The 27,989-nt window shown below is 37.8% G+C and overlaps 1 protein-coding gene across 3 annotated transcripts in view; it reads right to left on the bottom strand.

Moving 5' to 3' along the window:
• Positions 1-27,989, bottom strand: part of LOC125670754 (purine nucleoside phosphorylase-like) — a 46,837-nt gene that overhangs the window by 17,209 nt on the left and 1,639 nt on the right. The window contains exon 1 of one of the 3 annotated variants that reach the window (XM_048906113.2): positions 4,443-5,158. The exons of 1 other annotated variant lie outside the window; for it this stretch is intronic. In XM_048906113.2, coding sequence (XP_048762070.1) covers positions 4,443-4,591 — 149 coding nt within the window. In that variant the 5' untranslated portion in view covers positions 4,592-5,158. Of the gene's footprint in view, positions 1-2,105; positions 2,168-4,442; positions 5,159-27,989 lie in introns of those variants that run through there. One more of the 3 variants, XM_048906121.2, reaches the window with a different exon arrangement.

The following is a 27,989-nucleotide window of genomic DNA, read 5'->3' as shown; positions in this document are numbered from 1 at the left end:
ATTTCTTTTGAAATTGACATTGCTTTCATCTACGACAATGAATGCATGTTTGTTGCAAACTAGTTTGATCCGGTTTTTTAGTACCACCTGTCTGAGTAACCATTACCAAATCTGGAACGTCATCACGATCAAAGGGTGCATTGGCTGTTCCGTTTAACGTACCCCTTGGGTCAACCATTATGTCCATATAATATTTTAGTGCTTTAAAAATTTAATTAAAATTTTTGAAAAATACATAAAAATGTAAATATAAACAATAAAATGTCTTTCTTTGCCATTTCATTGGGTGATGAAGAAAGTAAGCAATAATGCATTAATGCTTGCTTCCTTCATCACCAGATGAAACAACAAAGAAAGACATCTTATTGTTTAAATGATTGCATTCTCCATTAATTGTAATTTCAAGAAAAACAAGATGTACTGTGAGCAATGCTCACTAAGAATCCCCCCCGCTTACCCCAATCTCCCAAAGGGTGTTGTTAATAGGTATAAATTACCTCTTTCCTGATCTTTCCTGAGTGTAAAAATATGGTATGCATTTGTAGAAGAAAATGGAAGATATAGTCCGAACACAAATCCATGGCATAAACCTATAATTTTGACCTTGAGATCAAAGTTCAAGGTCATAAAGAGGTCATGAATGTGCATGACACATAGTCTCATGGTGATACACCCATGTCTTATGGTATGACTATGTCAAAACCCTATAATCAATTTTGACCTTGAGGTCAAAGTTCAAGGTCATATAGAGGTCATGAAGGTACTCGACACATCGTCTCATGGTGATACACTCATGTGTCAAATATGATTTGCCTATGTCAAAGAACAAAGTCATGGCCCTGACATGAATCCATTGTAAAAACCTTTAATTTTGACCTTGAGGTCAAGGTCATATGGAGGTCATGAAGGTACATGACACATCGTCTCATGGTGATACACTCATGTGTCAAATATTGTATGCCTATGTCAAAAAACAAAGAAGTTATGGCCCGGACACGAATCCATTGAAAAATACTTTAATTTTGACCTTGAGGTCAAGGGTCAAGGTCATATAGAGGTCATGAAGGTACTTGACACATCGTCTCATGGTGATCTACCTGTGTGCCAAATATGGTATGCCTAAGTCAAAGAACAAAGAAGTTATGGCCTGGACATGAATCTGCACAGACAGACAGACGGACGGACAGACAGAGTGATTCCTATATACCCCCCAGAACTTCGTTCGGGGGGTATAATAATCTCCCTATTTTTGCAAAAACTGGGAATTATTACGTTTGCTGAAAGGTGATAAACCCATACAATTTCTCAATAACTGGCGTCCAATTACTCTATTAACTGTGCTTTATACTGTACAATAAACTTATATCTGGGTGTCTTAGTTATAAGAATAAAATTTCACCTGAATTATTTGACATCAGAAACTCAGTCTAGGTTGGCACATTAGGAGAAATTACTAGGTCAGGGTATATTCTCCGGTCTTTCACCTCATCAAGCAGTACACCAGGCCAGTTACTTATACTCCGAGATTTCAACAAATTTTTTACTCCTTATCTTCGAATTTTATTTATATAGTTTTTTAATTATTTTGGTTTTGGGTATTTAACATAATTACTTGGAGAACTATTCTAAATGCAAATTATTGTTTGGAAAGTTATTATGAGCATGAAATTATAGTATCTTCATTTTACAAAATATAAATATTGAATGTCCAACTTGTTTGTATGGGGGGGAGGGGGGGAGGTTCCATGAAAATACATGGTAATTTCTGCATACTCACCCCCATAATGCAAACAAACTATAAACATGAATTCCTTAATGAACATTACAGAGTTCCCGAAACGCGCCGGTCCATCGGGCATCCCCGATAAATTTTGAATGGGGCCGGCAAAATCCAAATTTTATCGGTCAAAATGTCCGGCAGATTTTATGGACTATTTTGAAATTTAAAAACATCTGAACAAATATAACTAAATGTAATAGTCATTTTATTAGTTACAAAAAATAACTATTAATTAAAAGTGGAGGGAAAAGCCAAACAAACGCGTAGTTTTATTTTTTTAATCCGGATAAATTCGCGGGTTCTTTTTTTTTTTATACACACGTACGACAATTTCCTATTGGAGTTGACCAACATTGGGCATGTGGCCGATAAAGTGGAATTCGGGTGCCACAGGTACTAAAAGAAAAGAAAAAGACGGTCAGAAAGACAATGATGGGGATAAAGGAAGTAAGAGGGAAAGAAAATTCCACAAGAAATGGATAGATGATTGGAAATGGCTGGTCTATGATGGATATATGATGTTTTGTAAAGTTTGCATCTCTTACAAGGAATCGGGGAAAGGTCAGTCAATTGAACAAACTGTGCATGAAATGGAAATAGAAATAAATTATTAGTCCGATCTATGTTAATTTTATCTCTTTTTATTTAAAACAACAATTGTCCGGTAAATTTCACAATTGTCCGGTAAATTTTGAATATTTACCGGACAATTGTCCTACAGATTTTTTACTAGTTTCGGGAACTCTGACATTACACAGTGGAATTTGTCATATGTATTATTTACAATCATGTATAATGTACGTAAGCCCGAGAAGGTCCTCATTTGGAATAAATAGATCTTAGATCTGTCTCTGAATATTACTGTTCATTAACCCATGACCTGGTGCTGTTCAAATTAACATGCTGAATGTTATTGTTAACAACATCAGATCTAAAGTTAAGGATAACAGAGGATAATTTATATGGGAGGGAATCACTTTCATTGAAGCACTATTGTCAATTCAGTGCATGTGCACTTGTTTTCCAATCATTACAATTCAATATGTTAGCAATCCTGTTCTTGCTTTTGAAATGATTTCACCCATCCTTCAAAACTCAGGAATTAAGAAGAAATCGAATTCAGAACTTTTGCAAATACCTTAAATCATGGTAATGGTCATGCAATTACAATCAGAAAAGATGCATAATTCGATATAAATATATCTTACACTTACTACAATGTAAGTCAGTACCAATTTTTTGTAAGAGGAAATTAAGGTTTTTACATACTTTTGTTAACCTATCAGCAACCACTAACAAATGTAACAGAACTTTCAAACTGACTACAAAGGTAGAAACAACATCACAATGACTGGCCATTTTGTTCGCTTGATGAAGTTGTGTGCAACACCCTTTGCCTTTTGATCTAGTTAAATCAACTTGTACTCTAAGGTAATGGAGTCGTAATTCTTTTTACCCACAATACATCCTCTTACGATTTTTGAAATAAAAATAATGTTCTATCAACTTATTGGAGAACATCGATTTATTCAAATTCTTTTTTTCCATCAATACATTAGAGATTGGAACATGTTAAAAAAAATATTCAAGAACTTCCCTCCCTATAGATGCATTTAAAACAAAGCCCTGAAACTATAATATAACTAATATATTCACGCCTCCTTCAAATTTAGAAATTTGAAATTTACAAAAACAAACCAGAAAAGGTAAATTCAATCACACTAAGCTTCATCTTGGTCTTAGTGAATTAAATGAACATATATTAAAATTCAATATTGTTCCTAGAACATTTATTTCTTGTATTGTAAAAGTTTTCAACAAATGAGATACAATTTATTTCATGTCATAAGAGATATTTTATGTCCAAGAGTAAATATATAAACATTTATAGATTTGTTTCCAAATCATGTAGTAGATGTATTTCTAAAAGGTACCTAGTAATTGATCGGGCCGATGACGTAAATTTTGAAAATTTTCAAGCTCAATTCTTTTTGTATACAAAAAACTACAAATTCTAATGCGTGAAATACCAAGATATGTGCTAAATAGAGATACATGTTCGAGATTTCCCATACCTCAGCTGTCATTGTGATGTATTGTGTGCTTTGTTCAGAACTGTCTTAGACTGTGCTTTGTATATATATATATATATGTTGAGGAGAGCATATATTCCTAGCCCTTGGGCTGTTAAATTTGCAATCCTCATTAAGATAAATAAATAAAGCATTAAATTTAATTAATTTTAATAATTTCTTCAAATGAAAGGTAAACATAGTTCATCTTTGCAAGATTGGAGCGCTCGCCTCAGATTGCGATAGATAGGCTAATCTAGACAGATCTTAAAATCCCCAGCAGTAAGACAAGAGGGGGTCCTGGGAAGGGAGCGGGGTTAACTTACGTAATAACTAGTGGTGTTCTAAAATGATCATCAAATTTAATAACTTGAATTAGAGTTCCAAAACATTTAAAAATATAGCGAAAACGAGTTTTACTGTTTACATTCAACCTCGCTCATACTGAATATTACTCAATTCAGTTAAAACAGTTTCGCAGGTAAAATACTCCAATAGAAATAATGGGGCTAATAAATATTAGTTTATTTACATACATATTTACATGTCCGAATATCTACAATTCATAAAATAGCGGAGTGACCACTTACTTATCGTTAGGAGTTGATCCTTTCGTCTCTCGACGTTTATCATTGGGAGTTGATCCGTTAGTACTAATGGTGTTTGTCTTTCGTCGTTTAGTTGGTGTTACATCACCATTAAGGTGTTTATTTTTTCTCAAAACGCTTCTACTGGCCATCGCGTTCTTTACACGTTTGGTATCCACGTGCAGCGAGCGGATTATTTATACCAGAAGGACGGCGGATGAATTTTGCAGGTAAATACAAACAGAATTTTTTTATATTTAATGAAATGTCATCCCGATTTTCTTGTCCACGAATAATTTCTATCTCTAGTTGTCTTTAAAAATGATAAAGATCACTATCCGAGAGCCTCAGATTTACTAGATTTCCACGAAACATGACGGACTTCTTTTGTAAACCAACAATGCAGGGCATAATGTAAATCTTGGACTGGAAATACAGATTTACGGTAATTTACTATTTATTCGTAAATAAGATATGTGACACGGGGCCTCCAGATACTCAGTTTGTGCGGTCTTATATCCGACATGTCCGAAGGACCGCCTCCTTTAGTCGCCTCTTACGACAAATCTTGTTCTTGGTGTAGCCTACTGAGGGCCTATTCAGGAGGCCTGGGTTCGAATTTTTGTCCGTTGCATTTTCCCCCCTTCTATTACATTTGGTACCATTGACCAACCTGGACTTGCAGGTGAGGTGAAAGTTCTGCCAAGGACCAAAAAAAAAAAAAAAAAAAAAAAAATATTAAAAAAAATCTGGGTTGTGTTTCTTCGAAGTCCAGGGTGAAGACAAATTAAGGAGGGAGGAGTGTAACGGTCATCCGGGTTCCTCGCCGGTGGCCAGATAGCTCAGTTGATAGAGCACCTGACTAGAGGGGAAAGAGTACCAATTCATTTCCCATAGACCTCAATGTTAACCTTTGGCCCTCTCACTAATTAACTATATCGAATTTAAACAAATGACCGCAAACATTTCAAAGTTCATTCAAAGTGTTGATAAAAAATGACAAAAAATATATAGGGTCCCGTGCCTTTTATAGGCCATATTTGTACTTTTTTACAACACATTGAACACATAGCAATCTGCAGTAAATTACACACTTCATTTTAAGCACACCCCTACCATGGTAATTTCCTCAGTCATTTCTCGATTTTGTGCGATAATTTTTCATCCTGACAATTAATTTGAACCTCTATAATATTTCTTTCAATTCCAAATAATTTCACTCTTGATATTAGCCAATCACGCAACACCTAGACATTTATACCTCCGCTCAATCTTGGGGTAAATACGCATACGGGGGTTTGGTACTCTCATTCCTAGAGATTCAGGATGCCCGGGTTTGAATCGGGCCCGATCTGGCCTGGATTTCTTAAAAGAAAGTGTTAAATCTGAGATTTTGCTCAAACCTCCAATGCGCTGCTCAAATAAAAGAAAATTTTCTCCCTTCCTGTTACAAAAGCTTCTAAATTGCAGACGATCAAAAGTTTCCATTGATTCTAAACTAATCTCGGTCGAGAGTCGGCTCGGCTGAATATTTGGACTGACGCATTCACTGAATCTCGGAGCAGTCCTTCATAAATTTACTTCCAGCTTCAGTCGGCTCTACAATTAATGTGCACTTAGGTGGCACTGCATAAATAGCACTTGATACAGAGTTGGTTTAACTTATTTGAAGCGAACAGCAGTGTCACCTAAGTGTACATCAATTGCTTCTAGAACTGGTCGAAGCTGAAAGTAAATATGACAGTAAGTACTAATTCTATTAACATTTATCTTCATAATAGATATATATAATGAAGTTTTCATAACTTTTTAGCGTTTAGCCGGAAAACATAACCGGAAACGCGGACCTTATATAAATGGCCGGTTAACCCTGATGAGTTATGGGTAAAACCAAATGAAATTTTGTACAAAGTCTCTCAACCAACTTAATTATACTGTGCCTAAATGTCATTTGGATAAAACCATGTCCTACCACTTACTCAAACACTTCAAGAAAATGTTGTGTAAATTGGTCTCAGTCGTTCGGGTTTTTCCCCTTTTTTAAAACAGAAAAACCCATGTAAAATTCAATTACACCAGTGAAAAGACAACATCCTATCATATATGTATACCATAAACGTCAGGAAGAAAATTTTGGAATAAAGACGATTATTATAATAACAACGCTGGATACAACCATATTGACAATTTGCAACGATGCATGTCTTTTGTGATGTCATTTGTGATGTCATCTGTTAACGTAAATTATAACTGTTCCAAAAGAGGAGAAAATTGTCAAGAGGGTTTTAGGACTACATTCCATATCACCATTTTCAATATCATGTAAACCACAGGGGGCAAGCTCGTTGTGTTATTACTAATCTCGGCCGAGATTCGGCTCGGCTGAATATTTGGACTGACGCCTTCACCGAATCTCGGAGAAGTCCTTCATCACTCATATCTGAAAATTTACTTTCAGCTTCGGTCAGTTCTAGCAATTAATGTGCACTTTGGTTTTTTAGTGATTATCAAACTAACTCTCTATCACTATTAATGCTGTATTACTTACCCTTTAGGTATAAAAACCCCAAAATGAAAATAGGCACTAAATTTTCTGTTCAAATGAAGACTTCCATGGCACAATACTTTATCTTCTGGAATTGAAGAGTTCCTATAGCTATAGTCTGCTTTATCTAGTTACTGATACATCGTATTTTTACATATCTACTTGCATTTCGCCAATTCAAGAAACAAACTATAGGGAATCTTCAATTTTGGAAGATGAAATATTGCGCCATAGAAGTGGTCATTTGAACGGAAAAATTATTGATGGTTTAATTTTTGGAATTTATATATTTAGACGGTAAGTAATACAGCATTAATAGTGATACAGATTTGGTTTAATAGTCAATTAACTGATTTGAAGTGAACAGCAGTGTCATCTAAGTGCACATTAATTGCTAGAACTGGTCGAAGCTAAAGTGAATTTCCAGACATGAATTATGAAGGACTGTTCCGAGATTCGGTGAAGGCGTCAGTCCAAATATTCAGCCGAGCCGAATCTCAACCGAGATTATGTTCTTACCACTTCTCACGGACATCTCCACTGTTCATAGTAAATTACCGTAGGGGTTGGTTGTATCCTGCGTAGAAATGGTTGTTTAAACAATAAAATGCTCTCTTTGTTGTTTCATCGGGTGATGAAGGTAGCTACATGTAGCATTGCAGAAAAAATACAATTTTTTTCTACAATGATTGCTACCTTCATCACCCGATGAAACAACAAAGAAAGACATTATATTGTTTATATTTATATTTTTATGTATTATTTAAAATATAAACTAGAATTAAGAATGGTTGACCCATTTGTTACGTTAAATGGAACAGCCAATGCACCCTTTAACCTTGATGGCACTCCATATTTGGTAATGATTTTGCAGATAGGTGGTACTAGAAAACCGGATCGAACTAGTATGCAACAAACATGTATTTACTGAATGATGAAAACAATGTCAATTTCAAAAGAAATATAAAGAGATAAGATTCAGTTAATGTAAATATATTCAAATGACGTTTGGCCATGGCGAACTTAGCTGCAGATCTTTAGCTCTCCAGGACAGACCCAATCTTTTCCCAGAGACCTACAGATTTGGTCTGTCCCAATATTTTCTCAGAGAGCTACAGGTCTGGTCTGTCACAATCTTTTCTCAGCGTCCAATCTTTTCTCAGAGAGCTACAGGTCTGGTCTGTCCCAATCTTTTCTCAGAGCCCAATCTTTTCTCAGAGAGCTACAGGTCTGGTCTGTTCCAATATTTCCCCAGAGAGCTACAGATCTGTCCCAATCTTTTCCCAGAGAGCTACAGATCTGGTCTGTCCCAATCTTTTCTCAGAGAGCTACATATCTGCAGCTAGAACCAATTAAGCATGACAGGACTGAGAGGCGTTTCAATATATCTCAAGAAAAGTTCAATAAAACTAGCAATAGCAAAGTTAAATTTGCGTTGAAAGTAAGGAAATAAAACGATCTGATGTTTGATGATTATAACTTGAATTACTTGACAGGATACGTATTTAATATCATGTATTATTTGAACCAAATTCGGGGGCATTTTATTGCTTTCAGTTTGTCAGATTCATACATTTCAAGACTGGTGTTTAGTTGAATAAGGATTTTAGGCACTAATTGGGAAAATGTGTTATTTACGTTAAAATATTTATTTGTCAATGTGAAGTTCAAAACGCGATATTTTGGAGACAGTAAGTGAATTTATGTTCAATAATTCATTTAAATACAATACAGTTTTTGTATTTTAAAGTTGTATGGTAATTATTTTATTTTTGGTTACAAATTTTGTCTACCTTGTATGAACACTATTAAGGGACTGATTCACGAACCCCACAACTTTGCTTTTCACTTTAATGATCAAAATGTACAATCGAATATGTTTAAAGGTTTCACACACACAAAAAAAGGTTATACATGTATATCACGACAGAAGCTCATCAGGAAAAGTTTATTTATTTGTTTTGGAAACAAACATTGCGGTATGTTATTGTCTACCAAGTTTTCAAATGAAATGGATATCGAAGTTTTTGTTATATCTTTATCACATTTCAAGTCTTCTTTAGGTAAATTGTGACATCTAACAGTTAAATTTCTGACTGTGCAAGATTAAGATGCTTTATAACGGTGATTGTTTGTAAACATAAAAAGACTCGAGTATATGTTTCCATAATACAGAGTTAAGTCTAAAATATTGCTTTTATTCTTGCATTCAGGTCAAAATGTTGGCTGTTAACATTAGATGAGTTATATTTTTTATGTTTAACATAAAAAATGAAGGGGGGAAAAGGGTAAAAACAACAACAAAACCGTAAACCAGTTCCTTTAAATCATCACTCGTACGTATTGATGAGGCTGTACGACATGTCATACATTATTTCACCTGTTTTAAACAGAATTATTTGGTTTTAAATCGTTGTTTACAAACAACTATCACTCGGCCATTTTTAATGCATATTCAGAAGACAAATCAAGTGACAGTCACGTGTCCTAAAGGTTAAGATAACTAACAGTGATCAATCTCAACTCTAATAAAGAGTACAAAATTAAGAGAAGGGCAAACACGGACCCCTGGACTTACCAGAGGTGGGATCAGGTGCCTTGGAGGAGTAAGCATCCCCTGGCAACCGGTTACACACACAGACAACTGTTCAAGTAAAAATTATGCGATGTATATTCTTTTGAATTATTTAGTGACACTGTTGATTAGAATTATAACTCTGTGTTAATTCGCCATTATTTCTAAATCAATATTCAAAAATGCAAATGTAATGATCAATTTTCAAGTTTGTTTTGATTTCTACATTGAAAGGGAAGTAAGAAAGTAAAGAAGAAATACCGTAGTCATAGTGCTTGTTAATGAGCACCTGGATGGTAAACTTGGCCTCTCTGTGCTTAGATGTATTTTTGCTTTAGTCGCATAACCTAGTTTTATCTTTTGGTGTAAACACAATATAAGCAGTCCCTATTAATCACTGTGTTATGTTGTATTTTGTTTAATACTGGGTGAGTGTGAATTCGAATGTTACATTTACTGCATTAAATTAAAATATACTTTCCTTTTCTAACTCTATAGATACATGTATATAAACATTTAGTGCTAGCAGATTAGGGGGAAATATATTACCTTTATGCACTTGCAATACGCAAAAATTTGAGATTTCAAAAGAATTAAGAGCAATGTCATTCTGTATCGTGTTTTAAAATTGGATATTGTTAATGAAGGTCTAAAAGTATTTTTGTTTGTTTTTATCAAGCGATTTAAGCTACACACTTTATGCATATTATACAATTTAATTTACTTCGAAATATTCATGATCATGTGACATCGCTAATTAGATCATCGCGAAGCTAAAGCGTGGATCGTGTGCAGACTAGCTGTTGGCGGAAGACATTCAGCAATAAGACATTGAGGCTGGTAACGGGGTAGGGAGAATGAACGTGTGAACGGGAGTTAAATTCCATGTTTCATATAAAATCGTTTTAATAAATTGTACGACTACATATGGTAAACAAAATTAAAGAATAGACTTCTTGACATCATAGACAGTTGCTTCTTCAACAAATTTGGAAAACGGAAATATTCATTTCTTGAGAAATTACTTTGTTAAACGCCATTTTGATTCCACGCACAAGTGGTCTGATGTTGAAATTATATATATATATATATATATATATATATATATATATATATATATATATGCTGGAGTTCCTCATTGACGATATCTTCGTAGTCTTTGGTGATCAGGTCTTCCAACAGTCTATTGGAATTCCCATGGGTACGAATTGTGCTCCTTTGTTAGCTGACATGTTTTTATATTCTTATGAAGCAGAATTTATTCAAAAACATCTACTTGAGAGAAAAAATATCTTGCTGTGGCCTTCAATACGACATTTAGATATATTGACGACGTTTCATCTATTAACAATAATAATTTTCATTAATATGTCGATTCGATATATTCCTGTGAACTCGAAATAAAGGACACCACAGAGTCGTCCACTTCTGCTTTATACTTAGATATTCTATTGAAAATAGATGTTAACGGCAAATTAACAACTCAATTTTATGATAAACGGGATAATTTCAGCTTCTCCATTTATGTAGCAATATTCCATTATCACTTGTATATGGTGTTTATATCTCTCAACTGATTCGATACACAAAAGCTTGTTCTGCCTATGGTCAGTTATCAAATCGAGACAGGCTACTGACAAACAAGTTGATGGTGCAGGGGTTGCAACAGTCTCGTTTAAAGTCAGCATTTCGCAAATTCTATGGTCGTTATAACGATCTAGTTTGCCAATACAATCTGTCTGCTTGACGTGTTTCATACCGATTGTCAGGCCGTTCTTGGCACACTGATTTTTGATTACGGATTACTCTGTTTATCTGATCAAGATATATGGCTCTCGGCGGGTCTGACCGGTCGACAGGGGATACTTACTCCTCCTAAGTACCTGATCCCACCTCTGGTATATCCAGGGGTCCGTGTTTGCCAAACTCTTATATTTTTATATTACCTATAGAATTTATGAGATTGATCACTGTTCGTTATCTTCACCTTTCCAACAATATTTTCACCCTACTTTTAGACCTTTCACATCTACCATTCGGCATACAGCAATGAGAATCACAGCCGTTTGGGATATGGCCTTAAAAACGGAGGTTCCATGTCGCAGCAGCCGTATGTGCTAAGCACAGGTCTAAATTAAACTACAACTGGTGACATATCAATATGATTGAAAAAATCTCGACGGGACATAAAACAGATAAACAACCACTGAAGTCGATACTTCATAGAGATTAGGAAATCGCTGTATTGGTCTGACATTGAATAGACCATTACTTCGTTAATACCAATCAATGATTTTTCGAAATTGTCAGATGCTATTAAGTTATATTGTTTATCATGCTGATACAAACCTTCAATATTGCACATACATTCTGGACAATGTCGCAAAATTCAAGATAGAATTTTAAAAAGTGAGTGTTATAGAAAAAAAAAATAACAAACGATTAAAAACCCCAAGCTTTTCATACAAAATATAGAAATTTCTTGAAACTGGTATTCTGTTGGAAAAATTATATCAACAAATCTATTACCGGTATATCTAAAGAATCCACACATGTTCTGTGGCTTTACTAGTTGTATCATACATTACAAAACTGAAGTACACATCTTGAGGTATAAATGTTGACAATATTATAGTAAATGAAGCAGAAACGGTAAACTCGTGCAGATTCAGAGCTTATTTAAACAATCCTTCCGCCACAAAATGTAGTTATTTACAATAGATAAAACTCGTGCAGATTCAGAGCTTATTTAAACTATCCTTCCGCCCCAAAATGTAGCTATTTATATTAGATAAAACAGGAACGGTAAACTCGTGCAGATTCAGAGCTTATTTAAACGATCCTTCCGCCACAAAATGTAGTTATCTATGTTAGATAAAACAGGAACGGTAAAATCGTGCAGATTTAGGGCTTATTTAAACTATCCTTCCGCCCCAAAATGTAGTTATTTATGTTAGATAAAACAGGAACGGTAAACTCGTGCAGAGTTAGAGCTTAGTAAACAATCCTTCCGCCACAAAAATTAGTCTTTTCCAAATCTTTTTCAAAATTTGAATTGACTTTTAAACAATTCAACTAGATAGGTATCGGTAATGAATGTATGATATACATGTATCTGGACTATTACAATGGGTATTGAACCAGTACCTACACAGTTTATGCAGCAACCTGCACAGTTCTGCTCAGAATCTGAGGAGCTAACTTGCTACATGTAAAGAAAAGTGTTTTTGAAATATGCAAGTGAAAAAAATGTGTTTTAAATATTGCATCGTAAGGACGATTATATACACTTTACAGGTGTATTAATCAATCAGGATATTATTTTAGACAACAATAGGAAGGGGACAAGATGAGGATAATCCGGATTAAACTTATGAGGGCATCTAGACAACTTTGACCTATTTAACACCGGAAGGGCACATGTGGCCTTCAGACCACCATATAAAAATAAAAATGCTTAAATTGTTCGCGCACCACCGCCGCCGCTGGCGGACTGGAACCTGTGAACTCCGGACCCTAATGGTTACCGGAGCCCATGGACTGGATCGCATATCTAAATTGGTTTCCGTTTTGGGGGATTGAAGTATAAAATATCCCGAACAACATTACATTCTTAGATCTTCTTTCAACAAAACTCTGTTCTCAAACAACATGCTATGCGTCATGAGTACAGTTTGCATAGTGCATAATATATTCAACAAAAGAAAAGAAAATCAAACGATGAGCCTGGACAGCCAACAAGTGGTTTTGTTCTAGAATCCACACGACAATCCGCAGATCTCTACCCTCACCCGACGGATGTATCCGGGGTATTTCATCTGTCAGACGCCTATCACAAAGCTGCTAAAACGCCCCACAGATCCTTTGTGATCGATTTGAAGCAAATTATGCTCTAATTCGGCAGAATGCAGACCAATATATTCTTCGAAAATCCGCATCCCACCAACATCAGCGAAGTCGCACTCAAACAAAGTGAGATCAAACCGATTCACCCCTTTTGCTATGATTGCGCTTGGTCTTGTGTTAGCGACGGCTTACTGCTTGTGTCGTCACATCGCACAGGGCTGCAACCGTGACGACGATCTAGAGGAGAAGATACGAAAACGGTGTTAAATTAGATGACAAGAAGGATAGACCGGTTTCGATATGATGGACAACGCCATTTGGAACCAGCACGACTTTTTATTCCACCAATAGAAGTGGGATACACAGCCAGAAAACAGAGAGACTTTTACAAAGAATAATTAAATCTGTCCGTCTGTCTCATGAAAGGTAAGTTGTATAAGTGTATAGGAATATTCGTCGAGATGTACCTCTTGAAAATGCAATGTCGTGTATTACCGACGACCACCCTCTAAATGCAATGTCGTGTATTACCGACGACCACCCTCTAAATGCAATGTCGTGTATTACCGACGACCACCCTCTAAATTTTAAAAAGTGTTTGTGTTTATCTGTAGTTTGAGTGTTGGACTTTTCAGTGGTCCTACAGATACAATAAAGACTCAATCTCAGGCCGACTTTTCAGTGGTCCTACAGATACAATAAAGACTCAATCACAGGCCTTATTTTACTTCAGTACGACCTTGCTGATGCATGGAGACTTGGTCTACATCTTAAGTCTTCATTGATTGTTTACACTTGACAATTTTACTCGATGTGTACGATACATTTCTTCTGAAGTCTTCCTTGAGGAGAATGTACACATCATGTTTGTTTACTTCGTGTAGTTCGATATCTAAAGGGCTTCCACTGAGTGTAAATTTGTTTTTTTAAAAAGGATTCTATAAGTTCCGTTCAGGATCACGCAGACGTATCGCATCCCTACTTTCTTCCTTTCTACTTTTGAGCATCAGATACTCTGTGTATGACGGTTCAGAATTTAAACTGATGAGCAGGGCTCTTTACATTTGAAATCGATAAAATCCTAGAGTATATTTAATATTCCTTGCACATTTCTATCTGGCCGATGGGACATTACCCAACTGAACCCTGAATTTCTGGTGACTTTGGCTATTGATGGTAGCAATCTATTACGGTCTCTGATGGTCTTTAGGAAGATGGAATTCTGATACACCGATGCACTCTTGGGATGTAATATGTGTGTGTTTCCGTCCTCGTAACAAAATAGAGGTCATCTGGGATGCCGTCTTACTGGTTCTTAATCTTCTACAGAAGTTGGAGGGGGTCTTAACTCTTCCTAGCTGCAGGGGGTTCCCAGATGAGCTGATGTAATATGCAGCCCTACGCTGAACGTTTTGCTGGACTTTGGTGACAGATGAGGGGCCTCATGAGGTTGTTGCATTCTCTAGTGATGGTTTTACTCATGTTTCATATGCACTTACTTTGGCTGCTGTTTTGGACCTTATCAAATTCCTTCGCAATAAGCACAGCCCTGTTGTCTTTTCATCCCCCGTTGTTTACATGTACACTTCTCATTCATTTTATTTCTATGAAAAAAACTAGGACAGCTACTTATTGAGATGTTGAAAAAAAGTACAGTAAGATCATGGGTTTCGGAAGTTCAAAGGATCCGACCTGTCAGCCGGAGGCAATGGTGCACAAACAAATCTAAGCATTATTTTATAGTTTATGGTGATCTAGGGTCACATTTAATCCTTTCGGTATTATGTAGGTCAAAGTTGTCTGGACACCCTTCAGAAGGATAATCCGGATTATCCTTCTATTCGGTTCCTCCCATTGTTCTCTCTGACAATATCTAGCGTACTCTGTTTAGTAGTACCCCTCTGACAGTATCTAGCGTACTCTGTTTAGCAGTACCCCTCTGACAGTATCTAGCGTACTCTGCTTAGTAGTACCCATCTGATAATATTTAGCGTACTCTGTTTAGTAGTACGCCTCTGACGGTATCTAGAGTTTTCTGTTTAGTAGTACCGCTCTGACAATATCTAGCGTTCTCTGTTTAGTAGTACCCCTCTGACAATATCTAGCGTATTCTGTTTAGTAGTACCCATCTGATAATATCTAGAGTTTTCTGTTTAGTAGTACCCCTCTGACAATATCTAGCGTTCTCTGTTTAGTAGTACCCCTCTGACAATATCTAGCGTACTCTGTTTAGTAGTACCCTTCTGACAGTATCTAGCGTTCTCTGTTTAGTAGTACCCCTCTGACAGTATCTGGCGTATTCTGTTTAGTAGTACCCCTCTGACAGTATCTAGAGTTTTCTGTTTAGTAGTACCCCTCTGACAGTATCTAGAGTTTTCTGTTTAGTAGTACCCCTCTGACAGTATCTAGAGTTTTCTGTTTAGTAGTACTCCTCTGACAGTATATACCGTACTCTGTTTAGTAATACTCCTCTGACAATATCTAGCGTACTCTATTTAGTAGTACCCCTCTGACAGTATCTAGAGTTTTCTGTTTAGTAATACCCCTCTGACAATATCTAGCGTACTGTTGAGTAGTACCCCTCTGACAATATCTAACGTACTCTGTTTAGTAATACTCCTCTGACAATATCTAGCGTACTCTATTTAGTAGTACCCCTCTGACAGTATCTAGAGTTTTCTGTTTAGTAATACCCCTCTGACAATATCTAGCGTACTGTTGAGTAGTACCCCTCTGACAATATCTAGCGGACTCTGTTTAGTAGTACCCCCCTGACAGTATATACCGTACTCTGTTTAGTAGTACCCCTCTGACAATATATAGTGTACTCTATTTAGTAGTACCCCTCTGACAGTATCTAGCGTACTCTGTTTAGTAATACCCCTCTGACAATATCTAGCGTACTGTTGAGTAGTACCCCTCTGACAATATCTAGCGTACTCTGTTTAGTAGTACCCCTCTGACAGTATCTAGCGTACTCTGTTTAGTAGTACCCCTCTGACAATATCTAGCGTACTCTGTTTAGTAGTACCCCTCTGACAATATTTAGCGTACTCTGTTTAGTAGTACCCCTCTGACAATATTTAGCATTCTTTGTTTAGTAGTACCCCTCTGACAGTATCTAGCGTATTCTGTTTAGTAGTACCCCTCTGATAATATCTAGCGTACTCTGTTTAGTAGTACCCCTCTGACAATATCTAGCGTACTCTGTTTAGTAGTACCCCTCTGACAGTATCTAGCGTACTCTGTTTAGTAGTACCCCTCTGACAATATCTAGCGTACTCTGTTTAGTAGTACCCCTCTGACAATATCTAGCGTACTCTGTTTAGTAGTACCCCTCTGACAATATCTAGCGTACTCTGTTTAGTAGTACCCCTCTGACAATATTTAGCATTCTTTGTTTAGTAGTACCCCTCTGACAGTATCTAGCGTATTCTGTTTAGTAGTACCCCTCTGATAATATCTAGCGTATTCTGTTTAGTAGTACCCCTCTGACAATATCTAGCGTACTCTGTTTAGTAGTACCCCTCTGACAATATCTAGCGTATTCTGTTTAGTAGTACCCCTCTGACAATATCTAGAGTTTTCTGTTTAGTAGTACGCCTCTGACAGTATCTAGCGTACTCAATTTAGTAGTACCCCTCTGACAATATCTAGCGTTCTCTGTTTAGTAGTATCCCTCTGACAGTATCTAGCGTATTCTGTTTAGTAGTACCCTCTGACAGTATCTAGAGTTTTCTGTTTAGTAGTACGCCTCGGACAGTATCTAGAGTTTTCTGTTTAGTAATACCCCTCTGACAGTATCTAGCGTTCTCTGTTTAGTAGTACCCCTCTGACAATATCTAGCGTACTCTGTTTAGGAGTACCTCTCTGACAATATCTAGCGTACTCTGTTTAGGAGTACCTCTCTGACAATATCTAGCGTACTCTGTTTAGTAGTACCCCTCTGGCAGTATCTAGCGTATTCTGTTTAGTATTACCCCTCTGACAGTATCTACCGTACTCTGTTTAGTAGCACCCTTCTGACAGTATCTACCGTACTCTATTTAGTAGTACCCCTCTGACAGTATCTAGCGTACTCTGTTTAGTAGTACTTCTCTGACAGTATCTAGCGTTTTCTGTTTAGTAGTACCCCTCTCACAGTATCTAGCGTTTTCTGTTTAGTAGTACCGCTCTGATAATATCTAGCTTACTCTGTTTAGTAGTACCCCTCTGACAATATCTAGCGTATTCTGTTTAGTAGTACCCCTCTGACAATATCTAGCGTTCTCTGTTTAGTAATACCCCTCTGACAATATCTAGCGTATTCTGTTTAGTAGTACCCCTCTGACAGTATATACCGTACTCTGTTTAGTAGTACCCCTCTGACAATATCTAGCGTTCTCTGTTTAGTAATACCCCTCTGACAGTATCTAGCGTATTCTGTTTAGTAGTACCGCTCTGACAATATCTAGCGTTTTCTGTTTAGTGGTACCCCTCTGACATTATCTAGCGTACTCTATTTAGTAGCACCCCTCTGACAATATCTAGCGTTCTCTGTTTAGTAGTACCCCTCTGACAATATCATAGAGGGCCTTCAAAAATAGAAACTAGGTTTTAATCAACCACGAATTAAATGCTTGATCCCATGCATGAATTTTCTACAGAAATCATTTGTAGAAATCATTCGACCAAAACAACTTGTCTGCAACACAAATCACTGTTTGTCACAGTTGCAGCTTTTGAACTAAAGTCTAAATTCAGCTTGGCAATAACCTAATATTAAAATCCTAGTGTGACCACAGGAATTACAGTTATTTCTCTCATTATCAACTTTGTTTCATGATACTAGTGCATTTGTTCTTTTACTAACACGTTATGAAACACCTGAGACAATTCTGATTGGTTGTTTTTATTTATGTTTTAATCTTCGAACAAGGCCTTGTATATTTCATTTCGACAGGTCAAAGGTGAATGTATATTTAAATAGAGATGAAGGAAATATGTTTACAAAAAACCATGCTCCTGCTAGTATATGATTGGAAACACAGAAGAAGTGTCACTTTTGACCTATGCCTGGTGCTTAAGACCGCAGCAGTGAAAGTTCTTAATGGAAACAAAGGACCTCCACTATTACATTTAGGTCATTTCTGAAAGACCTGTTACTTTCACTTCCAATGCTGTTCGTTTGGCAAAGAAATGGTCAATACGTTTTAAGTTTGGCGTGTCATCTGGATCGAGAATTGAACGTTGTACCTTCCGGTGGTGAAACGCGAACCCGAACCACTAAGCTACGACAATCCGGTGGTGAAGCACGAATCCAAACCACTAAGCTACGACAATCCGGTGGTGAAGTGAGAATCCGAACCACTAAGCTACGACAATCCGGTGGTGAAGCGAGAATCCGAACCACTAAGCTACGACAATCCGGTGGTGAAGTGAGAATCCGAACCACTAAGCTACGACAATCCGGTGGTGAAGCGAGAATCCGAACCACTAAGCTACGACAATCCGGTGGTGAAGTGAGAACCCGAACCACTAAGCAACGGCAACTGGAAAAAATCGCAGATATAACTCATTCTGTACTTGGAATCCATACTAAGCGTAACTTAAGAAGTAACTCGCGCGATCCATGAATCCTTTCTTCTGTACAAAGACAAATCCATTAAGTATTCGTACAACGACTAGTCCATTCAGTGTCCATACAAAGACTAGTCCATTCAGAGCCCATATAACTACTAGTCCATTCAGTGTCCAAACAAAGACTAGTCCATTCAGTGTCCATACAAAGACTAGTCCATTCAGTGTCATACAAAGACTAGTCCATTCAGAGCCCATACAACAACTAGTCCATTTAGAGCCCATACAACTACTAGTCCATTCAGAGCCCATACAACAACTAGTCCATTCAGTGTCATACAAAGACTAGTCCATTCAGAGCCCATACAAAGACTAGTCCATTCAGAGCCCATACAACAACTAGTCCATTTAGAGCCCATACAACGACTAGTCCATTCAATGTCCGTACAAAGACTAATCCATTCAGAGCCCATACAAAGACTAGTCCATTCAGAGCCCATACAACTAGTCCATTCAGAGTCCAAACAACAACTAGTCCATTCAGGGCCCATACAATGACTAGTCCATTCAGCATTCATTCAAAAACTAGTCTATTTAGTATTCACACAAAGACTAGTCTATACCGTAAATCTGGATATTTTTGTGTCGATTTATTTTTGCGAATATGAGTAAAAAGCCTATATATAATAAACACAAAAATAAATATAATATATTTATTTTTGTGTTTATTATTTTTGCGAATTTATGCAGGAGCATATACACTGTATATACCAATCCTTAGAGTTATTTTTGAGAAAAATATTATTGCGAATCCAACTGACTCGAAAAAACGCTAAAAATTAATCGGCAGCAAAAATAACCAGATTTATGCTAGTAATTGACGCGAAGTAAACTGTGTTTTCAGTTAAGGTGTGCAATTTGGTTATCAAATGTGGATAGTGTGATTTATCTTATTACGGTGTGTAATCTGGCTATTAAAAGTGATACATGTACATAATATATTAATTGTATTCCATAACCATATTTCCTCCGTTTGCATATACATTTATATTTTTAATGCAGTGGACATTCCATAACAGCCCATGACAGTCATGTATTCAAGGTTATACATGTATATATCCCAATTTCACAAAAAGTTTAAAATACCATATTGATGTTCATATATCTTCCTACAATCGATAGATATAGATAAAATGGTTGGTTGGTTGGTTGTATATTATGTAAAGTCCCTCTTGAGAATCTTTCATATGGAGACGTCGCCATAGCCGATGAAGGGCTGCAAAATTTTGGCCTATGTTTGGCGCTTACGACTTTTGAGCAAGTAGGGATCTTTATCAAGACACACCTGAAGTGACACGGTTTTCTGAAAGTGCTAATGGTTCTGATATGTGCTAATTGTTCTAACACGAGGGACGTCTTTCGAACAAAATGTTAGAACCTCGCATAGATACCGTTGAATCGTAAATTACAATCATGTGTATATTTTCAAGATCATTTATATGCCATAATGAACACAAATGTCAAATAATTCAATTCTTTTATTTAATTGTAAAATTTGGTTGCTAAGCAACTACCGTGACAGATTTTAGCGAATTACTTTTTTTCTAAAGATATCTGTTTTACTTTCTGTTAGACAATATTACAGCTCATTGTAGTACATTTGTATGATTGTACCTGATCAAGTTACATGAATAAGGGCTTAAGGCAGATGTGAACGGTTAACAGGGGATGCTTATTTCTCTTAGGTACCTGTTCCAATCTCTGGTATGACTAGGGATCCATGTTTGCCCTACTCTTAATTTTGTATTTTTATAGGATTTATGAGATTAATCACTGTTTGTTATCTTCATTTCTTCATATTGTTTAATAAGAAATAAATCTTGCTTGATGTATCAAAAGAAGAAATTAAGATAACGAACAGCATTTGTGGCGAAGTCAAAGTGCTATGCCTGTTCATTTTAGTATATGTTGGCTTGTGTGAAGACAGTGGTGTCGGTTTCCTTTTGATCGCGTGTGAAGACAATGTTGTCTGTGTTTCCTTTTGATCGCGTGTGAAGACAGTGAAGGATAATTTGTCATGCTAACAGTTTGAGTTTAGGACACAATACACAGAACAATACAACCCTTCTTCACCAGACTTAAGTGTATTCTCACACACAAAATAGAGTTGAATTTGGTATAAATTTGCAGCATAATTTCTGCTTTTCTACTTAATTCTAACTTAATCAACTTAGCTTTGTGTTCATTGTTTGGCGAGAAATTTTTCCAGCCACCTTGGGTGTTACCAATTGTTGAGGGGACGAACAGTGGGTAGCTCTCTCCCCCTCCTCCCCCCCCCCCTTGAAGTGATAAATTGCATTTCATTTGGGTACTGAAGCGTACTGCATGCTTGCATGCCAGTTTACAACCCACAAACTGCAACGGTTATAATACATATAAATATAACAGGCTAACGCAATATTGTAAATGTAATCTTTATTTTCTGTATTTGTAAATTGTTTCTTTTGTCTGTTAAAACACAATGAGTGGGTCCTCTCTCCCTCTAACCCCTTCCTCCCCTCCCTTTCACCCTGTCCGCCCCCTCATTGTTATAGTGGGCCCTCTCTCCCTCTAACCCCTTCCTCCCCTCCCTTTCACCCTGTCCGCCCCCTCATTGTTATAGTGGGCCCTCTCTCCCTCTAACCCCTTCCTCCCCTCCCTTTCACCCTGTCCGCCCCCTCATTGTTATAGTGGGCCCTCTCTCCCTCTAACCCCTGCCTCCCCTCCCTTTCACCCTGTCCGCCCCCTCATTGTTATAGTGGGCCCTCTCTCCCTCTAACCCCTTCCTCCCCTCCCTTTCACCCTGTCCGCCCCCTCATTGTTATAGTGGGCCCTCTCTCCCTCTAACCCCTTCCTCCCCTCCCTTTCACCCTGTCCGCCCCCTCATTGTTATAGTGGGCCCTCTCTCCCTCTAATCCCTTCCTCCCCTCCCTTTCACCCTGTCCGCCCCCTCATTGTTATAGTGGGCCCTCTCTCCCTCTAACCCCTTCCTCCCCTCCCTTTCACCCTGTCCGCCCCCTCATTGTTATAGTGGGCCCTCTCTCCCTCCAACCCCTGCCTCCCCTCCCTTTCACCCTGTCCGCCCCCTCATTGTTATAGTGGGTCCTCTCTCCCTCCAACCCCTGCCTCCCCTCCCTTTCACCCTGTCCGCCCCCTCATTGTTATAGTGGGCCCTCTCTCCCTCCAACCCCTGCCTCCCCTCCCTTTCACCCTGTCCGCCCCCTCATTGTTATAGTGGGCCCTCTCTCCCTCTAACCCCTTCCTCCCCTCCCTTTCACCCTGTCCGCCCCCTCATTGTTATAGTGGGCCCTCTCTCCCTCTAACCCCTTCCTCCCCTCCCTTTCACCCTGTCCGCCCCCTCATTGTTATAGTGGGCCCTCTCTCCCTCTAACCCCTTCCTCCCCTCCCTTTCACCCTGTCCGCCCCCTCATTGTTATAGTGGGTCCTCTCTCCCTCCAACCCCTGCCTCCCCTCCCTTTCACCCTGTCCGCCCCCTCATTGTTATAGTGGGCCCTCTCTCCCTCCAACCCCTGCCTCCCCTCCCTTTCACCCTGTCCGCCCCCTCATTGTTATAGTGGGCCCTCTCTCCCTCCAACCCCTGCCTCCCCTCCCTTTCACCCTGTCCGCCCCCTCATTGTTATAGTGGGCCCTCTCTCCCTCTAACCCCTTCCTCCCCTCCCTTTCACCCTGTCCGCCCCCTCATTGTTATAGTGGGCCCTCTCTCCCTCTAACCCCTTCCTCCCCTCCCTTTCACCCTGTCCGCCCCCTCATTGTTATAGTGGGCCCTCTCTCCCTCTAACCCCTTCCTCCCCTCCCTTTCACCCTGTCCGCCCCCTCATTGTTATAGTGGGTCCTCTCTCCCTCCAACCCCTGCCTCCCCTCCCTTTCACCCTGTCCGCCCCCTCATTGTTATAGTGGGCCCTCTCTCCCTCCAACCCCTGCCTCCCCTCCCTTTCACCCTGTCCGCCCCCTCATTGTTATAGTGGGTCCTCTCTCCCTCTAACCCCTGCCTCCCCTCCCTTTCACCCTGTCCGCCCCCTCATTGTTAGGTCGTTCTTTACTTTCTGAATTTGACTACGGACTACTCCTTTTACCCGATGAAGATATATGGCTTACAGCGGATGTAACCGGTCAACAGGTGATGCTTAACTCCACCTAGGTAACTGATTTCAACTCTGATGTATCCAGGGATCCGTGTTTGCCCTTCTCTTATTTATATTCTCTATGAGACTATGAAAGTAATCACTGTTCGTTATCTTCGATGTTTTATCCTGATACGCGGAATGTGTCTGCTGTTCTTCGCCGAATGTTCACTCAGTGAACTTAAAAGAATCCTAGGAGTAACATTTATAGTTACAAAATCAGTTCAATTCGTTTTAGGTAGTACGTCAAACACCGCGGTAACTCAGTGACATCTAGAGTGTTAGCTTTGTAACCGGAAGGTCGTGGATTCAAGGCCCGCTGGTACCGTGACGTAAACTTAAATAGTGATTATCTGTTCGCCAAACGCTCGACATTTAGAGATGGAAACCACAGGTCTTTCGGATATGACCTTTAAAATGGAGGTCCCGTTTCGCGACAGGTGTTGGTACGTTAGAGAACAGCCAGTGCTCAGATTGGTCTAAATGTTACAAAATAAACTGCATCTATACCAATGTTAAAGTATTCTTATTAAGAAAAGTCAAATCTTTTATATTTTACGATATATACAAGCGAATGTGTCTCGCGTGAATTTCACATGAATCGCTTTTCAAGTTTTCACCTGAATTTTACTTTAACATTTAACATGAATCTCACGTGAAAATCCGTGTAAAATTCACCTGACACCCCCCCCCCCCCCCATTAAATTCACTTTAACATGCCATCTCCGATGGAAAATACAAATACACGTGTGTTTAAAGTTTTGAATTTAGCTAAGACATCATTAATATCCGAAAAGATAATGGTATCGATACTGAATATATCTTAAAATCAATATAAAAAACGAGGTATACGCTGTATATCCTCATGCCACAGCAAAAGGTTCCTTTCATCAGGCGTTCAGAGTTTAACAGATTTCCTGGTCATATTTACAAACTGTGGCCATATGGCTTGTTGGGAGTTGATGGTCATACGGATGCATGCATCACAAATTATCAGCATTATAGTTGTATAACGGGTAAAAACGATCATCACGATGCTTATATACATGTATATGCCAACAGTTAGTAGCGGGAATCTACCTCTTTGAGGGGGGGGGGGGGGGGATGGTATATACATGTATACCGTCCTACCCCCCCCCCCCCCCCCCCCCCACACACACACACAAGAGAATTCCGCTCGATCTGCAACTAATGGATACTCTATTACATGCATGTAAATCAAAGTGAAACTTTTAGACGAGTCGCATACACATTTCCTAATTACAGAATATAAAATTTATTTCCAGCATGTGTAATCAACGAAAACAAATTAACGAAATAATAAATCATAATGAAATTCCAAATGTTAGATTCCGTGAATATTAACGAGACAGTGACGACCCATAGGTCAAGGTTGTCTGCAACACAGCTAGATTACACGGGTTCTCGGTGTGATGAAGTAGAATTTGAGTTGTTCAGTGTTAATCAAGCCATCGTCATGGAATTTCCAGTTCATTGATTTAAAGGGGTATTTCAAAATCCAATGACGGATTTAAAGGGGGTTACATTCCCCCTTTGATTTCTTAACACAAAGGTCATTTTTCTCATTTTGGGGTCTTCAGTCTCTACTTCCTTGAGTGGAAAAGGTACAAACTTGCATTGCAACCACAACACCCCCTCGACAATTTCCTCAATGGATCCACCACTGCAAACTGGGGAAAATCTTTCTTCAGTGGATAAGTCACGATAGTGAAAGTACAGTACACACAATCTAGTGATGTGAATAAGTCACGAAAGTGAAAGTACTGTACACACAATCTAGTGATGTGGATAAGTCACGAATGTGAAAGTACTGTACACACAATCTAGTGGTGTGGATAAGTCGTGAAAGTACTGTACACACAATCTAGTGATGTGGATAAGTCACGAAAGTGAAAGTACTGTACACACAATCTAGTGATGTGGATAAGTCACGAAAGTGAAAGTACTGTACACACAATCTAGTGGTGTGGATAAGTCACGATAGTGAAAGTACTGTACACACAATCTAGTGATGTGGATAAGTCACGATAGTGAAAGTACTGTACACACAATCTAGTGATGTGGATAAGTCACGAAAGTGAAAGTACTGTACACACAATCTAGTGATGTGGATAAGTCACGTGAAAGTACAGTACATCTAGTGTTATGGATAAGTCTCTGTAGCGCCATATTAACATAAGCTCAAATGATTGAAGATATCTCTGATTATTTGAAAATATCATCAATTCAATTAGAATTATGGTTTTTATGAAAAACTGCATATTTTCTTCCTTTTATATTTGTGTACCGGTACTTATTACAAATCATCAGATCTTTCATAATCAAATAATTTCGTCCTGATTTGAGATTTTTTTTTCAATGTGAGCCACCTTAAAAGAAAGAAGAAGCTAATGAACACAATCATTTTAAAGACAAACAATTAAATTTAAAAAAACTATCCGTGTATGAACCTTGATAAATGTCGTCTGTTCTAACGGCAGAGAGCTCGACAGAAATGAAAGTAGAAAATAATTAATCTTCATTTTGAACGCCCTTCATGAAATATGTCGACGTGAAACGACGCAGTTCATAACCCTCAGGTATTTTCAAAAATGAACATAATTTCTTAAATCTATGAATTATCTGCTGACTGGAAACCGATTCAGGGTTTCACTCTTATCTTTCATAACCTAAAAATGAAAGTCAGAGCACAGGCACGTGAATTTCTGTCAATAAGTCGCTCAATAAAGCAAAAGATACAACTGTATCGCATTCATCAATTTCGCTAGCCAAGGGTGTACGATCCGCTCCGCTTCTGTAGTCCTTTGCGTCTCCACACACAGAGTTTTGTGTGCAAACGACCTCTGGCGGAAGTTTGCCCTTGGCTAGCGAAGATGCGCGTTCTAGGGGAAATTGTTATCATGATTATTACCGAGGGCAAAACATTAGAAACATTTTCAGTTTTGAAAATACATAAGGGTATAAACTACAACACTGCACGCCCGCATACTCCATGATTGATTGATTGATGTTTTCCGCCACTCTCAACAATTTTTCAGTTATCTGGTGGCGCCCAGTTTTTATTGGTGGAAGAGAGAACCCAGATACAATGTACCTGGGAAGAGACCACCGACCTTCCGAAAGTAAACTGGGAAACTTTCTCACTTTCCGGCGCGAGCAGGATTCGAACCCGCGCCGACCAGAGGTGAGAGGCCGTGTGATTTTGAGCTCGATGCTCTAACCACTCGGCCACGGAGGCCCCCTACTCCATGAAGCGCGTTAAAATTCTATCACGACGGGGGATAACTCTTGCTTAATACTTTTTACACGCTTTCACATATCGGCTAATAGATTAAATATTGAAAGAGCCGATATCAAGGCATTCCTAGACAAGATAGACACTGTACTAGATGTAATACCAATATACTTGATGATGAAAAACATTTTTACTGTCATGTTCTCATAATAAGGAGGAAAGAAAGGTTTTATATATAACTGCTGTAAGAACTTTTGTAACATGAATAATGATCTGGCTCATGACAAATGAAAATGCACAAATACTCAAACAAATCAGTATAATGATTATAAAAACAGGAATATAGAATACTAAGGGTTGTATAACTATACTTGTATGTATAATTCTACTCCTTGTCGCTTTCTACGGAAGCCCATTTAGGACCTATTAAAAATATATTTTCAATTTGAAATAACGAATTTCAGAATTCGTTATTTCGATTTTAATTCGTTATTTCAAACATTAAAATTCATTATAACGGATTAAATTCGTTATAACGAATTTTTAAACTTCGTAATAACAGGTTTCAAAATTTGAAATAAAGAATTCATTTTGAAATAACGAATTCCGAAATTCGTTATATCAAATTGCATAATTCGTTACAACAAATTTTTAAAAACTTGTACTGATGAAAACGTGAAAATAATTAACAGTGATCAATCTCACAACTCCTATAAGGAATACAAAATTAAGAGATGGGCAAACATGCAGGTGGGATCAGATGTCTGATCTTGCGACATCTTCGTCCAACTACATTTTATTGAGTATTTGTTTTAACAAATTCTATTAAATTGTTTTAATGAATCCAAACCCGATTTAATGAATTGAAAAATCTATAATTTCATATTATTTAATATATTCTTACTCCTAATTTGCTATCACGAATTATTTTCTAATTTGATATCAATGATTTCGTAAATCGTTATATCGAATTTAACAATTTGATATAACCATTTCTAAAATTCGTGTTTTCAAATTTAATTCGTTAATATAAATTTTGAAAATTGTTATAACAAATTTAATCCGTTATAACAAATTTAAAACTTTGAAATAACAAATTAAATCTGTAATAACGATTTCTGGAATTCGTTATTTCAAATTCAAAAATATATTTGGTAGGTCCTAAATGGGCTTCCGTAGCTTTCAAATATTCGAATACTTGGGGTACAAGACTGACAATCTGATTGACTTGGCAAAGGCACCGTCCCTTGATACCCTCTGTGTTCGTGACAACATTTTATAATATTGTTTTATTTTACTAACCATATAGCATTCTTGTTGTACAGCGCATTTTCAATCAGTATTATATATAAGCCAACGCGAGACCAATGTCAATGTAGAATGTGTATATGGTACACATGTGTATATTGTATCATGTAGTTATAATGTTTAATTGTTAAATTGTATATGCCCCCTGGGGGTCCTTGATTGGTGAATAGATAAATAAATATATAATACAAATGGTCCTCCTGTTCAAAAAAGAATGTAAACAATGCTTACTTTCCAAAATGTAGCTGTTGTTTACTTTTTTAATGGGAACAAGCCCCCG

Source organism: Ostrea edulis, chromosome 1 (assembly GCF_947568905.1).
Source record: "Ostrea edulis chromosome 1, xbOstEdul1.1, whole genome shotgun sequence".
In the NCBI taxonomy this organism is placed as follows: Eukaryota; Metazoa; Mollusca; class Bivalvia; order Ostreida; family Ostreidae; genus Ostrea; species Ostrea edulis.
Note: the sequence above shows the minus strand (reverse complement) of the source record. Positions and strands in the feature narration are given on the sequence as shown.